Here is a 16,144-nt window from a genome sequence, read left to right as displayed (position 1 = left end):
TGGAATTCAAGCAGCTCTTGAAACACTTCTACACCCGACAAAGGAGTAGGTGCAGGTNTGTGCATAATTACAAGTCGGGGCATGCCAACCTACCCCTTGGTGCTCCATCCTGAAAGCATTGCTAATGCTGAAAAATCACTAACTGTCCACAACAAGGCTGCACGCATTTGAAATGTTTGCTTTGTCTCAGCATCATATGTTTCTATCCCAGTTTCCCATAGTTCCTTCAATTCTGCAATAAGTGGTTGTAAGTACACATCTATATCATTTGCTGGAGATGAAGGACCTGGAATGATCATTGACAACATGATATATTCTGGCTTCATGCAAATCCATGGTGATAAATTATAGTTCATTAACATGACAGGCCACGTGCTATGAGATATGCTCATGGTTCGAAATGGGTTGAAACGATCACTCGAAAGACCCAACCTAACATTACGTGGATCTTTGGAGAAGTCAGGATGTAGAGAATCGAAATCCTTCCAAGCTTCTCCATCAGCAGGATGCCTAATATTCCCATCATTAGGTCGTTCATTAGCATGCCATCTCATTGCAATGGCTGTTTCAGGACACATGAATATCCTCTGAAGCCTAGGCTTCAAGGGAAAGTACCTTAAAACCTTTGCAGGAACTTTAGAACTTGTATTAGTCAAGGCACGATTAGAACTTTTCCATCTAGAAGACCCACAAACAGAGCAATTATCGGCATTTGCATTGTTATTCCAAAATAGCATGCAATCATTAGGGCATGCATGTATTTTTTCATAATGAAGACCCAAATCTTTTATCATATTTTTAGCATTGTTGAAAGACTCTGGCAGCTTAGCAAAAGGAAATGCCTCTTTTAACAACTCTAACAAGTCTGAAAAGGCTACATTACTCAGCCCATGCAAAGACTTAAACAAGTGCAACCAGATGGTGAAACTCAGTTTACTAAAGTTTTTACACCGGGGATATAACTCTTGTTTCCCTTCCTCTAATAATTTAAAAAATTTCTTAGCATCTTCAGATAGAGCCTCTCTCATCCCTTCTTCTTGTACCGGCTCACCTTTTACATTTCTGAATGTATCATGAAGTAATCCATCAATATCATCACACATGTTAGCACCTTCATCATTATTGCTTTGATGAGGTGTAATTATAGAGGAAAATCCTTCACCATGGAAAATCCATTCGGTGTAACCATCAACAAAGCCATTAACGACCAAGTGATCCTCCACCACATTTCTATAATGCCAATAGCGATTAATGCACTTTTGGCAAGGGCATAATATTTTATTTCCTTGGGAAGCTCGTTCAAATGCCTTATCAAGAAAATCATTCACTCCACGTATATACTCATCCGTCCATCTTAGGAGATGCATCCAACTTTTATCAACACTATCCATGAAAATCCTATACGACAAAAGTAATCAACAAAATTAACTCAATAAACCAAGATACATACTAATTTGACATGACCAAAACATAAAGGGGATGAAGTCAAAGAGTTACAAATAGTAAAGCAATTTTTGCATTGAGAAAGAATTATAAAATCATTAGAGAAGAGATCTGTTCTTAGTGTCAACGAAAGTTCAACATGGCTTGGAGAGTTAATGAGTTGATGTTGGATATAATAAGAATGAAAGTAGTTTCTGGTTGACATCTATAGTTGTGTAGTGAATCAAAGAAATCAAGCATGCTATTCTCATCTCTAACTAGTGTTGAAAATAGCGTGAAGCGAGGAAAAGCGACAACCCCCATTTTACGAAAAGCGATAAGCGAAGCGGAATGTTAAAAAAAAAATTAAAATAAATACGGCATAGACAACACATGTAATTGTAAGCAAATGTTCAATACTTGAATTAAAAAACTAAAGAGTAGCATCAATTAAAGCACAAAATGATAAAGGCAATAAGAACTAAGAATAAAAAATATATCATTGGGCAGAAATTGGGCAGAATCTGGGCAGAAATGGGGCAGAATTTTTCTGAAAAAATCGCCAGCATTTCGGCGCTTTTTGGACGTTTAGAAAGAAAAAAGAAAAAGAAAAAGAAGAAGAAGAAGAAGAAGAAGAAGAAGAAGAAGAAGAATGAAAATAAAAACATACCTGTTGAAAATTGAAAGCTGTTTTTGAGGAAGAAAAGGCTGGTTTAGAACCCTAGTTTGCTGCTGAAGAAGTGTCTAAAACAGAAGACTCAACGATTTGGGTCTTTTAATTGAAAATGACTCGTTTGGGCCTTTTAATTTAAGAAGCGATCGCTTCTTCCTCTCCCGACAGCTTCATCGCTTCTCGCTTTTTAGAGAGAAGCGGTCGCTTTTCTGTACCTGAGCCGCTTTTAGTTGGGGTAGCGACCAACCCATCGCTCCGCTTCGCTTCTCGCTTAAAGTGAGGAAGTGGACGATTTTTTTTAACACTGTCTCTAACATCCTCTAGGTTGCACCAAAAAGCCATACACATGAGTATTTCATTTTCTGTACAAGTTGGTGCTAGTACATCGTCCATCTATATTTCTCATATTCCATCAGTAGCTCTTTAGATTGTTACTAATAGACTCCCATTAGGAGCAGAAGTCAGGCATCATCTACCACAATTCAAGCGAATGGGATTCATTCCGTACGAATAAATGCGGGTCGCATTTCACAAGCGTGTGTTTTGCGGTGCCACTTCTGTTATTCCCTAACTCTTGTGTTTGTTCATTTACCAATGAAAATTGAAAAGAAAAGAGTTATCAGCTTCCTGTCCAGGTTTTTCTTCTTTACACTAAGAAGTTCAAGCTTAATAGAGCTTTGACTTAGCTTCACAAAGATTCAATTAAATAAGACAAAGAAAAGACTAGCGACCAAATCACTATTATCTCATGAAAAAGTTATCTAGACTGCTAGCATTATACGAGGTAGTGAGGTCAGAAACGACCAATAATCATTCGTCATGTAGAATATTTGATTCTTTTTTCTAACTCTCAATAAGCATTATTTGATTCGTCAAGGAATTAACAGAGATGGTGTATTTTTCGTCAAAGAAGCTGACAGATATGTGGTTTCAATTCAAGTACACTTTGGAGGATATGTATAAAGGGGCCATTGAGACTTGTCGAAAGAAGCATTTGCTTCCCTTTTGTACCCGAATCACTACTGATAATGGACGTGACAAAGAAGCCAGAAAATAGTGAACTATGTAGAGCAAAGTTTCAACTTTAGAAAAGCAGGCAATGTCTACTGATGACAAAAAAGAAAAGTACAATAAAGTATTGGGACTTTAAGACTAAGTGATAACCTTGCTATAAGTGATCTGACCTAAACTTTGAACGCCAGAAATTCCAGAATCTCCACCAGCAGAATTCTAGGAACATAAAAAAGAAAGATGAAAAAAATATTTTACTTACTATCTTCCCATTCTTAAGAACAAGTAAATACAACAATTACCAAAGAAGGAAACAGAAGCATTATCATTCGTAATCTAAATACTGAGTAAATCAAAGGCACGCAAGAGAACATACTGCCCAAGTGAAAAGAAATAGGAACAATTAAAGGAAAAATAATTCTACCAACAATTGATATATCCATCGATTTTTATTTATTTATCTATTTTGCAAACCCTACTTCTCTAGGTTTTACAGCTATTAGGAGTACAATCCAAACAAAACAAAAACCTAACCCTTAAACATTAAGGGTGAAAACCAAAATCAGGAAATAATGAACCACATTATTTCACTTATTGCACATTTCAACAAACAAAAGAGACACCTAACTTCCTCTTAATACCCAGAAGTGTGAATCATAGCTACTTTCGGCTCGAACTACATATAGATATAGAAAAAAGGCATTTTGTCACAGAAATTAACTTCCTTCAAAATACTAAAACGAAAATTTTCATTTTTGATGAAGTCCAAAGTAAGCAAAGCATTTCGACTCTAACCAATGTAACAGAGGAAAGGAGCAAGAAATAAAATTCCATCTGACCAACAATCACGGCAAATAGCTGAGATTAACATACCTCTCAGGATAATCAGAAGACATGCACCAACAATAGCCCTTTTTAAAGAACCTCTACAATCAAGAATTGCGCTTGTTTCACGAAAACCTAGCTTTGTTCTTCTCTGTTGTCTTTGTATTTTCTTCTTCTTGATCTCTGGTTTATCAAATTGCTCTATTCGTTGAGTTTATTTTTTGGAGTGTGGTTTATTTGAAGATCTTACACATCCGTTTGGACAGCTTCTCCGATTCGAGCATAATTTTGATTTTGGAATTTGGGGATTTAGGGAATTTTCTTCTATCCTTGAGATGAATCTATAAGGAGAATGAAATACATTAGAGGTAGAGAGGATTTTGAGATGAATCTATTTCTGGATTTTAGGATTGAAGAGAGGATTGTTTCTGGATTTTAGGAGTGAAGAAAGGATTTTAATGGAATAAAGCTTGAGAGAAAAAAGAAGGAGATGGGTCGTTAATTCCCGATGTATCTAATGACGGTGGGTGGATTTGCTGGGAAAAGGGGTTTTAATTTTTACATAATTAAAATTAATTATATCAGTCTATTGGAACGGTTTAAGGACCGTAGCGGAAAATTATTCTATGGCAACGGTTCCACTACAATTGGAACGGTTTGATAGTCATAGTGTGCCGATATCACCCAAGTGTTATGGTAACGGTTGTAACCGTTACTATAACCTATCTATGGCAACGGTTAGTGAACCGTTGCTAAGAAACTGTTGCCATAGGTCCATTTTCTAGTAGTGATAAAAGAAGCTACAATATCACAATTTAATCATCAAAGTTCGTCCTATTCCAACATCGCGGTTCCAGGTGTTGTTTCTTTTACTAATATCAACATCTTTTGCTATTTCGTATTTTGCAAGCACGTTTGCATGCATATCAATAATTTATTTTTATTGTTGCATCAACAATTTTTTATTATATAGTTTTTATTTCATGTTTTTGACTTGGCTAATTTCACATCTGTAAAATAATATTTTTCATTTAGGATTTAAATAATATTAAATTACTAGATGTTAGTTTCATTTCGGGTGTAGATAATACTATTAAATTCCTAAAATATTAGGCGTTGCTACATAGTTTAAAGGATGAAAGATTTAATAGTCAAAATTTAGTAAAAATACCTAAATATAATATAAAAAATAATTATACGAATTTTTATCTAATTTTAAGTATATTTTTAAGGATAATGAGATTAGAAAACTCAAACACTTGAATAAGACAAAATTAGATTATCGTCTACATGCCAAGTGTTTTATTTGTCATAAAGAACATATATGAATATGTTGTAATAATATAATTATTACATAAAGGGTATGTTCGGTACGAAGAAAAATATTTTACATGAAAATATTTCAAAAGCTTGTTGTGTTTTAAAATTTTATTTTATAACTCAATCACATAAGTTAATATTATTTACGTAAATTATTTTAAATTTTATCGTCAGTATGGTTACACGCGCAAAGCGTGTACCCTAATACTAGTATAGACTAATTGTATAAAGAATTATTTTTTTACACGATCAATGTAGTTTAATGTATTATGACGTACTACTTATCATGTCATCAGATTCATTTTATCATAGAAACTTATCAATAATTATCTTATAATGACCTAATTGTGTTAACTTTTTTTTCACGACATGAAACTTTGACACAACTATAAAAGATTAAAAGTGTACTGTCATTCCCAAAACGTAAAACAAGTCTATAAATATCTTTTGTTAATTACTAAAGAAAAGCAATTTAGTTTCCTATATATTTGGCCAAATATAGACCAGGTTCTTCGGCTATATATGTTTATATGAGGCAAAGGTCAAGTGGCAAAAATAAAAATTCTTCCTTTTTTATCGACTGTCCTCAAGTTTGTTTTGGTGAAATTTACCTCTAATAATATGACTTTCAAATCTTCACCGAACAAATGAATTTGGTTTGTTATTGTCTCTTAATGAAGGCTTTTCTCTTGTCACCTTCTCTTCTTCTTTTTCCTTTACCAATTCTTCATCACCCCTTTGGACATGGCCATAAACCTATCATTCTAATTGCAAATATTATAAGGATTGAAGAGAGAAGGCTTAGACAAGAGAAAATCAAAGCTAGTTTAGATTATATTTTGAAGAAATAGAGGAAAGGAAATTATTATTTAAGGTGGCGAAAAGATGAATGACTTGTTTTCTCCTTCGTTAAAAAAATATCAGGACCTGAAACAACAGGTCCAGATGGATGATCTGGAAGCCGGGGCCGGAGGAGGGTCCGGCCTCGACCCTTCCCAGAATGAAAGCATTGATCTTGCTAAATTCTTTGAAGATGTAGAGAATGTGAAAGAAGATATGAAAGATGTTGAGAAGCTTTATAAAAGATTACAAGAATCAAATGAAGAGAGCAAAACTGTGCATAGTGCCAAAACTGTGAAGGAAATTAGGTCTCGAATGGACAATGATGTGACACAGGTATTGAAACGAGTTAAGATCATCAAAGGAAAGCTTGAAGCTTTGGAAAAATCCAATGCAGCTCATAGGAAAATTCCAGGTTGTGGTCCAGGATCCTCTGCTGATCGAACGAGGACTTCTGTAGTTAGCGGTTTAGGGAAGAAATTAAAAGTTCTCATGGATGATTTTCAAGCATTGAGAGCAAGAATGAATTCAGAATACAAGGAAACGGTGGCGAGAAGGTACTGTTAAATTGTATATTAATTTTATCTAAAAGTTTAAACTATTAGAGAGAGAGCAAGCGACTTCCTATCTCTTATATCTTTGAGCACATTCCCTATCTATTAGTAAGTTTTTCAAAAGGCTTTCCTCTAAGTCCTTTATAACTCTAACTAATATATACAACAAGGATATGGGCGTTAACGAGCATGAAAACGAACGCGCTAAGGAGCAACGGCTTTTGCACAACAGCTACGCCCTTACTTCATGCCTTGTTTTTCGCTAAGAAACTAATCTAAACAGAAACTGTATTTTATATCAAAGTCAACTTTCTCCCTTTTTGGTTTAGTGAAATAAGGGCCTGGCAACCCAAGTTGCTAACTCTTCACTTTTGGTGTCGCACCTGTGTCAACACGATATGGGTGAGAGTGTGGGTAAGGGATCCATACCGAATCTGGTCAACCGATTTTGGGAACTTTAACCAAATTTGGCGGAGCAATTCGGGACAGATACAGTAATTTCTTAAGTAAAACAAAAGATATGGTGAAACTGAAGAAAATGGAATACCTTGTATATAAAATTACTTTGCTAGTCCTTTTCCTTTTATCTCCTTCTCAGATTCTCATCTTGATTAATGTTTCTCCTAATTCTCGGAATACCTTGTAAGTTTTCACATAACGTCTCATAATTTAGACATGTTTTTATAACTTTATTTTTAGATATTTGAATAACGTTTAGCCGAAACCCCACACCCGTATCCGTACCCCCGAATCTTAAAATTTAGATCATGAAGGATCTGACCACTAGATCCGCACCCGTATCGGACACCCGCACATGAGTCCGAGCAACTTAGCCTGCAACCTTGCTTCAACTTGCTTCACCTATATCTTTCTATTTTCTCAAATGGACTTGTTCATAGATCTTGAAACTAGCTCAACATTCATTCTCAATAAATCTATTTGTTTACTTATTTATGTCTTCAACAGGTATTTCACCGTGACAGGAGAGAAAGCAGACGATGATCTGATAGAGAATTTGATATCAAGTGGAGAGAGCGAGTCGTTTCTCCAGAAGGCGATTCAAGAACAAGGAAGGGGACAAATTATGGACACCATATCAGAAATTCAAGAAAGACATGATGCTGTAAAAGAAATTGAGAAGAACTTAATTGAGCTACATCAAATTTTTCTAGACATGGCTGCATTAGTGGAAGCACAAGGACAACAATTGAATGATATAGAGAGTCATGTGGCACATGCAAGTTCATTTGTTAGAAGAGGTACTGATCAACTCCAAGAGGCTAGAGAGTTACAAAAAAGCTCAAGAAAATGTACTTGCATTGCCATTCTCCTTATCATTCTGCTTATTGTTGTCCTTACTTTTCCACTTTGGTCACCTTTAATTACTAGCCGATTATAGAAAATATTAAAAAGAAAAGACCCTTTGGAAATATTATTCATTGTAAGAATTTCTTTTCTTTATTCATTGTCATCTCGCCTTTTGTTTTGTGACAATACTTATAGAAGTAACTTCTGTCATATTAATGGCTTGCTTCATTTTGTACATACATAGTTATATCCTTATATTAATCTGTGTAATCATTGTGCCGGTAGAGAGAAAACAGTGCGATATGTTTGAATGTGAATAGTGATGTACGCAGAATTTTGCAAGCATATTATCATAGCTCGACTGGCCTGTGGATTTAGGATGTAAAAGTTCTAAGGCTTTACTTCTTTCCAATTGATGTATTTTTATAGTAGACATGAATAATTTAAATGATGGAGTTTTGAGCCGAGGTGCATGCAACCTTGTTTGCATGGTATAAATGATCCCAATAATTTTGAGATGGAGCATATTAGTCCATTTAGGTAAACAACTAAGTGCACCATTTAGTCTCTTTGCATGGGTGCCGCAGAAACTATTAGTCCAATTCTAAAAAAAATATATACATAAAATACCTAATTTGGCGAAAAGACCATGGGTTCACGTGCCCCATATACTTGTCATAAATTCACGCATGGGAGCAGAGAGTTTTTAATATAAAGGGAAAGAAAGCTCTTTATATATATATATATATATATATATATATAGTTTTTTTAATGTTCCAATTTTTTACTTTTTACTCCTTCATTAGATAATATCGATTATAAAAAGATTATTAACAACTTTATATCTCAAAAGCTAGAATAATATATTTCAAACAAAAATATATTTTATAATTAACTTCTTTTTAAAAATTTAGACCTCATATTAAATTTTGGCTTTAGGCCCCAATTGTGCTTGAGCTGCCACTGGTGCGCGCACACACACGTATACAATGAAGTAAACGGTAAAGATTTAAAAGGTGAATCCACCAAATCAAAATTTTGAATCCCCCTCTACTTTTGCGTGTAGTATTTTGCTTACCCGTTGGATCTGAATATTTTAAGTGAGGTACGATTTCTACGATTTTTATCTATTTCTGATGTTTTGTGCAGTTTGTTGTTGTTGCCATTTCTAGGATTTGAGAAATTTCCTATTAAATCTAGAGTTTATTAACATTTGACAGATATAAAAAAAAACTACTTACTTTTGGCAAACTTATAGAGGATTAAAACTGCTAAAAAATTTATACGTTATATATTTAAGGGACCCTTTTAGTATATCCCCAAACATAAAGGACTATTTTTATCATTTTCTCTAGTAAAAGCAGCCCAACAAATGTAGGAAAAGCGCTAAATTTCAAAAAAGGCACTCGAACTGCTGATTTTCTTCCTCAGCAGTGTATGTCATGTTCTTGAAACTATTTATCAAACGCCATTACAGCTCTATTACTTCCCTCACAAATCCTCCTTCCAAAGAATCCGAAATAATCCAACTTTGCAGGTCAGGTTTACTATCTCAATCTCTAAACCTTCTCAATACCATTAACAAAATCTCCTCAAAACCAATATTATACGCCACATTAATACAAGCATGTACGAAAGCCCATTCATTCAATCACGGGCTTCAATTCCATGCCTACGTCATCAAAACGGGCCTCGAAAATGACCGTTTTGTCGGGAACAGCTTGCTTGCTTTGTATTTCAAATTGGGTCCCACTTTTTCGGAGACTCGTAGGTTCTTTGATGGCCTGTTGTACAAGGATGTTGTTGCTTGGTCTTCAATGATAACTGGGTATGTTAAAATAGGAAAGCCTAATGTTTCTTTGAAATTGTTTGGGGAAATGATAGGTTTGGGTTTTGAGCCAAATGGGTTCACTTTGTCTGCTGTGATTAAAGCTTGTTCTGAAATTGGGATTTTGAAATTGGGCCGTGGGTTTCATGGTGTTGTGATTACCCGTGGATTTTATGAGAATAATGTGATTGTGAGTGCGTTGATCGATATGTATGGGAAGAGTTATGAGTCTGGTGATGCAGTTAAACTGTTTGATGAATTGCCTGAACCAGATGCTGTTTGTTGGACTTCGGTTATTTCGGGTCTTACGAGGTGTGAAATGCATGAGGAGGCTTTGAGGTTGTTTTATTTAATGCATAGGAAGAATGGGTTGTCACCGGATTTGTTTACGTTTGGGAGTGTTTTGACTGCATTGGGTAATTCGGGTAGGTCGAGGCAAGGTAGAGAAGTTCATGCTAAGATTGTGACAAGTGGACTTTGTGGGAATGTTGTTGTCGATAGTAGTTTAGTTGATATGTATGCAAAATGTGAGCTGGTTGATGAGTCTCGGCGTGTTTTTGACCGAATGGCTAAGAGGAATTTTGTGTCATGGTGCGCGTTGATGGGCGGATACTGTCAAAAGGGTGACTTTGACGTTGTCATCGTGCTTTTTAGGATGATGGGGGAGGTTGATCTTTATAGCTTTGGAACTGTTCTTCGTGCCTGTGCAGGGTTGGCAGCTTTGAAGTCGGGGAAGGAAGTTCACTGCCAGTATTTGAGGAGAGGTGGCGGGAACGATGTTATTGTGGAATCAGCTCTTGTTGATCTCTATGCAAAATGTGGCTTTGATAATTATGCCTATGTCATTTTTCGCCAAATGAAGGTTAGGAACTCGGTTACTTGGAACTCGATGATATCTGGATTTGCTCAGAATGGGAAAGGCACAAAAGCTATTGCAGTATTCGAGGAGATGATTAGTGAAGGTGTTAAGCCAGATTATATCAGCTTTATCGCGGTTCTTTTTGCTTGTAGTCACAGCGGTATGGTTGATGAAGGGCGAAAGTATTTTCTCTCAATGATTAATGAGTATGGTATCAAACCTCATATTGAGCATTATAGTTGCATGGTTGATCTTCTTGGTCGGGTTGGAGAGGTAGAAGAAGCTGAAAGCTTGATTCAAGGTGCGGAATTCAGAAACGATGCTTCCCTTTGGGCTACCTTACTTGGCGCTTGTACTAGTAGTACAAATCCTACTGTTGCGGAGCGTATTGCAAAGAAAATGATGGAACTAAAACCTGATTATCATTTGAGTTACGTTCTTCTAGCAAATGTGTACAGAGCAGTAGGCCGGTGGGCTGATGCTCTTGAGATTCGGCGGCAGATGCAAGAAAAAAGAGTGAATAAGATAACCGGAAAGAGCTGGATTTAAACGAATACTATCAGGTTATAGCCTTTTCAGTGAAGAACTCTATCAGGTTGCCCCTACAAAGACTTTCCTGAAAGCGCTCAAGATGATAACACGGATACATGATAGCACATTTATCAATTTTATTCCTTTCAGGATGACCCTTGTTACAAACTGCAACTTGTAGTCCTCGCTTATATGTATTCCTTGGACTGAGGTAAGCATGCAGTATGAAGACCAGTTGTCAGAGTATCCAGCATTATAGACGTGTATAGCGGACACGTCACTGGATATAGAGATCTCAACCCATAATATTGATAGCCTTAAGGTTTCCTAATAGTTCAAAATGTAGGGACCTGACACATCTTGATCTCAGTCTTTTAGGAAAGGAAGAGTTTCTAGTGACACAAGCTTTTCGATAACATGACCGACCAAAATCGTGAGAATGCTTTCAGCTATGTGCAACATTGTGGAAATAGAATTGTCGAATTCTTTGAGATTATTTATAAACATTGACAGCAGAAGAAAAAAGCTGATTTTTTCAAAGCTTTCTTCCCTTAGTTGAACTTATCCTGTTACATCTTGAAATTGTATTGTCAATCACCATGAAATTTATCAGAGTTTCAAAGCTGATACTTTTATTAGGTTGCATCTCTTCTTTCCCCATATTAACTGAAAATGAATCTCTAGTATGAACCAAGAGATTCATACAAGAGCAAACTGTAATGCACTCTGTTCTTGAAGGATAAAAAGAGCAAACTGCAGCTTGTTGAAAAGTGCTGCTAACTAATTATTACTAGGTGCTGCTTAAATGGAATCTATAGTTCCTGTTTGGCTATAGATTTTAGTTACCTTTTTCCAAAAAAAAATTGAAAACATCGCTTGTTTTCTGAAAAACTGGTTTAGGGCAGTTTTTGGATGAAAAATGTTCTTTCAATCATAAAACTTCAACTTTTTTTCTAAATAAAATGCATACCCAAATACAACTTCAACTTCCAAAACTTATTCTTTTTCAAGTTTCAACAAAATCTATGTCCAAATGCTACATAGTTTGTGAGGGGTATTTTCTTTTCTGGGGCGGGGGGTGCTTGGTTTGGGAGGAGAGAAGTATTTCATTGTAATTTGCACAACAGCTCCGAGCCAGCATATAGTAAAAACAAAAACAGCAGAACATGCCAACATAAGCGCAACTCAAACATAAAACATTAACACTTGAGTTGGTGGGATGCGCCAGGCCCAAGCAATAGTGCAAGACCAGGGCGACGCGCAAAGGTCCAGATAGCAAGCTACCTTGATGAACCTTTCCCCTTAAAAAATTGAGTTAATATCGTGTGAGCCGATGGCTCACATATCAGATATTAAACTGATAAGAACAGATACTACACTTGATCTTAGCCAAAAGGCCGAGAAAGGTATGCTTTCCTTAGTGCTCGGGCCTCTGCTTCTATAATGTTTCTCAACTCTCTGTTTTTCAGTTTCTAGCGATGTGGGATTAACAAACCTTATTATATTACTCCTCTTAGTTCCCAGGAAGGAACTCCTTTTCTTTCCTTAAAGGATACCAAGGGGCAACTGCAGCTTGTTGAAAAGTAAAAAGTGCAGCTATAACTTCTTATTACTAGGTTTGATGTAAATAGAAGAGAAAAGACCCAAAATAGTCAGTTATCTTTGAGGTAAACATAAAACAATCCCTTGTATATTATATGGAGCACATTTAGGAACTTAAGAACGTAGTACAACTTGATGAAGGGCCGCATTGATAAAATTGACAGGAACTTTTGGAATACTATCTTGCTTAGTTGATCAATGATTCTCAAACTGGAGAAGAAGGCTTCCATCGGGTATCGAAATAACATAACCATGCATAGATGAATCCCGGAACTGGGGAAGTACCTTATGAATTTGATAAACTGTCATCTTGGAAATTATGAAGAATTTGTGTAGCAAAATAAGCTTTTCTGATTGGCTTGACAAAACCAAGAATGAAGCTTTTCTTCTTTCACATATGGGGCTGGACCCCACAAATCTCCTCCTCCAGTCCCATTCACCTGAAGGAGGTAACAGTCTCATTCACCTGAAGGAGGTAACACTGGAGATTCTAGTTTAAGTGCATGCCGACAAGTTCTTTGCATAGCTCGGACTTGTCTCTTGGTACTACCTTAGTCAGCATATTCAAAGGATTCTCACTTGTATGGATCTTCTTGACTTGTATAGATCCATCCTCTATTCTTTCTCGAATCCAGTGATATTTCACGTCGATATGCTTCGTCCTTGCATGATACATGGTGTTTTTGCTAAGGTCTATTGCACTTTGACTGTCACAATACGCGACATACTCGTTTTGATGTAGTCCAAGCTCTTGAAGGAACCGTTTCAGCTAAAACATCTCCTTGCCAGCTTCAGTAGCGGCAATATACTCTGCTTCAGTTGTAGAGAGTGCAACACACTTCTGCAACTTCGACTGTCATGATATAGCTCCCCTGAAAATGTGAACATGTATCTTGTAGTAGATTTACGGTTATCAAGATCACCTGCAATATCAGCATTCGTGTAGCCCTTCAAGATTGGATCAGATCCTCTAAAACACAAGCAATCTCCTACAGTACCTCTTAGGTACCTCAGTATCCACTTGACTATTTCCCAATGTTCCTTTCCTGGATTTTCAAGCAACCTGCTAACAACACCAACTGCATGAGCAATATCTGGTCTGGTGCATACCATTGCATACATCAAGTTTCCGGCTGCTGAAGAATAAGGAACTCTAGCCATGTTCCCTTTCTTCTCCACTGTTGTTTCACACATCTTCCTGCTCAACTTTAGATGATCAGCAAGAGGTGTGCTGACTGGCTTAGTATTTTTCATGTTGAAGCGTTTCAGTACACGTTCAATGTACTTCTTCTGAGATAGCCACAACTTTCTGCTTGTTCGCTCTCGAACTATCTCCATCCCTAGAATTGGTTGTGCTGGACCCAAGTCCTTCATATCAAATGACTTGGACAAATCTCTGTTCAACTTTACAATCAACTCTTTGTCTTGTCCTATAATCAACATGTCATCTACATACAACAATAATATAATAAAGTTATTCTCAGAAAATCTTTTGAAGTATACACATGGATCAGAATAGGTCTTTATGTATGTTTGACTTTTTATGAATGAATCAAACTTTATGTACCACTGCCTTGGTGTTTATTTTAATCCATAAAGACTCTTATTCAATTTGCACACCATGTGTTTCTTTCCAGCTACTTCAAATCCTTCTGGCTGCTCCATATAAATCTCCTCTTCCAATTCTTCATGAAGAAATGTAGTTTTCACGTCCAACTGCTCCACTTCAAGATCTAGGCTAGCTGCTAAGCTCAAGATTGTTAGAATAGAAGTCATTTTGACAACAGGTGAGAAAATTTCATCAAAACCAATACCTTTCTTCTGTTAGAAACCTTTTACCACTAATCGGGCTTTGTATCTGACCAGCTTGCCATTTCCATCTTTCTTGAGTTTAAAGACCTATTTGCATTTGAGTGGTCTTTTACCCTTTGGAAGTTCAACCAGCCTGTACGTGCCATTTTTCTGTAGAGATTCCATCTCTTCTTGCATGGCTTTCATCCACTAGTTCTTTTCTGGATGGGACAACACCTCCTTAGGACTTTCTGGCCCCCCTTATCACTGATGAGCACATACTTTGTGGAAAGGTACCTGCATGACTCTACCCTTGGCCTATCTGATCTCCTCAGAGGTTGAGGTTGTTCTTCTCCCTGAGTGGGGTGCTCCACTTGCTCGGCACCATTATCAAGTTGCTCCTCCGCTCAATAACCTCATCAAGTGCTCCCCCTGCTCGACAACCTCGTTGGTCCTACTTTCTGCACTTGTGGGATTGTTAGAAGTAGAAGGAATAGTAACAAGGTTAGGAATTATACCATTCTTGGCCTTCTCTGGAATATTATCAACCGTTCCAACTTCACTTTCTCGAAAGACTACATCTCTGCTTCTTATGATCTTCTTCTTTACAGGATCCCACAATCTGTACTCGAACTCTTCAACTCCACATCCGATGAATATGGAGGAACGGATTTATCATCCAGCTTTGTTCTTTGCTCCTTTGGTACATGTGCAAAATCTCTGCAACCGAACACCTTCAGATGCGAGTAAGACACCTCCTTGTTGGTCCAAACTCTCTCTGGGATGTCAAACTCCAGTGGAACTGATAGACTCCTATTGATTAGGTAACAAGTTGTCTGAACTGCTTCACCCCAGAATGACTTAGGCAGTTTAACCATTCTGAGCATGCTTCTCACCTTCTCAACAATGGTGTGGTTCATCCTCTCAGCTACGCCATTGTGTTGTTGGGTTCCAGGAACTGTCTTTTCATGTCTGATCCCATGACGTGAACAGTACTCTCCAAATTCTCTTGAAGTGTACTCACCTCCATTGTCACTTCGGAGACGCTTTAGCTTTCGACCCGTCTCCCTTTCCTCCAGAGCATGAAACTTCTGGAAAACTTGAAACACCTCATCTTTGGTTTTCAAAATATAAACCCATAATTTTTGTGAAGCATCATCAATAAAAATAACAAAATATTTGTTACCGCCCATCGATTCAATTTCCATTGGACCACAAACATCAGAATATACGAAATCAAGTATATTCAATTTTCTTTCAAACGATGTCTGAAATGAGACTCTATGCTGCTTAACAAATAAACAGTAGTCACAAGGTTTTACCGTTGTACCTTTGTCATAAGAAATGAGTGATTTCTTGGCAAGAATCTACAATCCCTTCTCACTTATATGACCCATTCTTTTGTGCCACAAATCTGCAGAAATCTCATCTTATGCCACATTCAATTCACTTTGGCATATTTTTGCATTTGTCTTGAACAACGTGCCACGAACAATTCCCTTTGCAATCACCAATGATTCCTTGGTGAGTCTCCACTTTTGCTTTGCAAAATAGTTCTCGTATCCATCTCGGTCTAAAGC

At 36.8% G+C, this 16,144-nt stretch overlaps 3 protein-coding genes across 3 annotated transcripts; 2 read left to right on the top strand and 1 right to left on the bottom strand.

Moving 5' to 3' along the window:
* Positions 1–89: 89 nt before the first annotated feature.
* LOC109211006 lies at positions 90–2,346 on the bottom strand. The gene is made up of 3 exons (XM_019374497.1): positions 2,311–2,346; positions 2,093–2,166; positions 90–1,398 (listed from the first exon to the last, which is right to left on the bottom strand). The coding sequence occupies exons 1-3, from the start codon at positions 2,344–2,346 to the stop codon at positions 90–92; spliced, it is 1,419 nt and encodes a 472-aa protein (XP_019230042.1).
* Positions 2,347–5,898: 3,552 nt separating this feature from the next.
* Positions 5,899–8,110, top strand: LOC109211009 (syntaxin-124-like). The gene is made up of 2 exons (XM_019374500.1): positions 5,899–6,648; positions 7,612–8,110. The coding sequence occupies exons 1-2, from the start codon at positions 6,137–6,139 to the stop codon at positions 8,042–8,044; spliced, it is 945 nt and encodes a 314-aa protein (XP_019230045.1). The 5' UTR covers positions 5,899–6,136; the 3' UTR covers positions 8,045–8,110.
* A 1,216-nt stretch (positions 8,111–9,326) lies between these two features.
* On the top strand, positions 9,327–12,576 carry LOC109211013 (pentatricopeptide repeat-containing protein At1g03540). Its single transcript, XM_019374508.1, has one exon. It carries the CDS (start codon positions 9,396–9,398, stop codon positions 11,187–11,189), a length of 1,794 nt encoding a protein of 597 aa, XP_019230053.1. The 5' UTR covers positions 9,327–9,395; the 3' UTR covers positions 11,190–12,576.
* The last annotated feature ends 3,568 nt before the right edge of the window (positions 12,577–16,144 follow it).

The sequence above is a fragment of the Nicotiana attenuata genome, unplaced genomic scaffold (genome assembly GCF_001879085.1).
Source record: "Nicotiana attenuata strain UT unplaced genomic scaffold, NIATTr2, whole genome shotgun sequence".
NCBI lineage: Eukaryota > Viridiplantae > Streptophyta > Magnoliopsida > Solanales > Solanaceae > Nicotiana > Nicotiana attenuata.
Note: the sequence above shows the minus strand (reverse complement) of the source record. Positions and strands in the feature narration are given on the sequence as shown.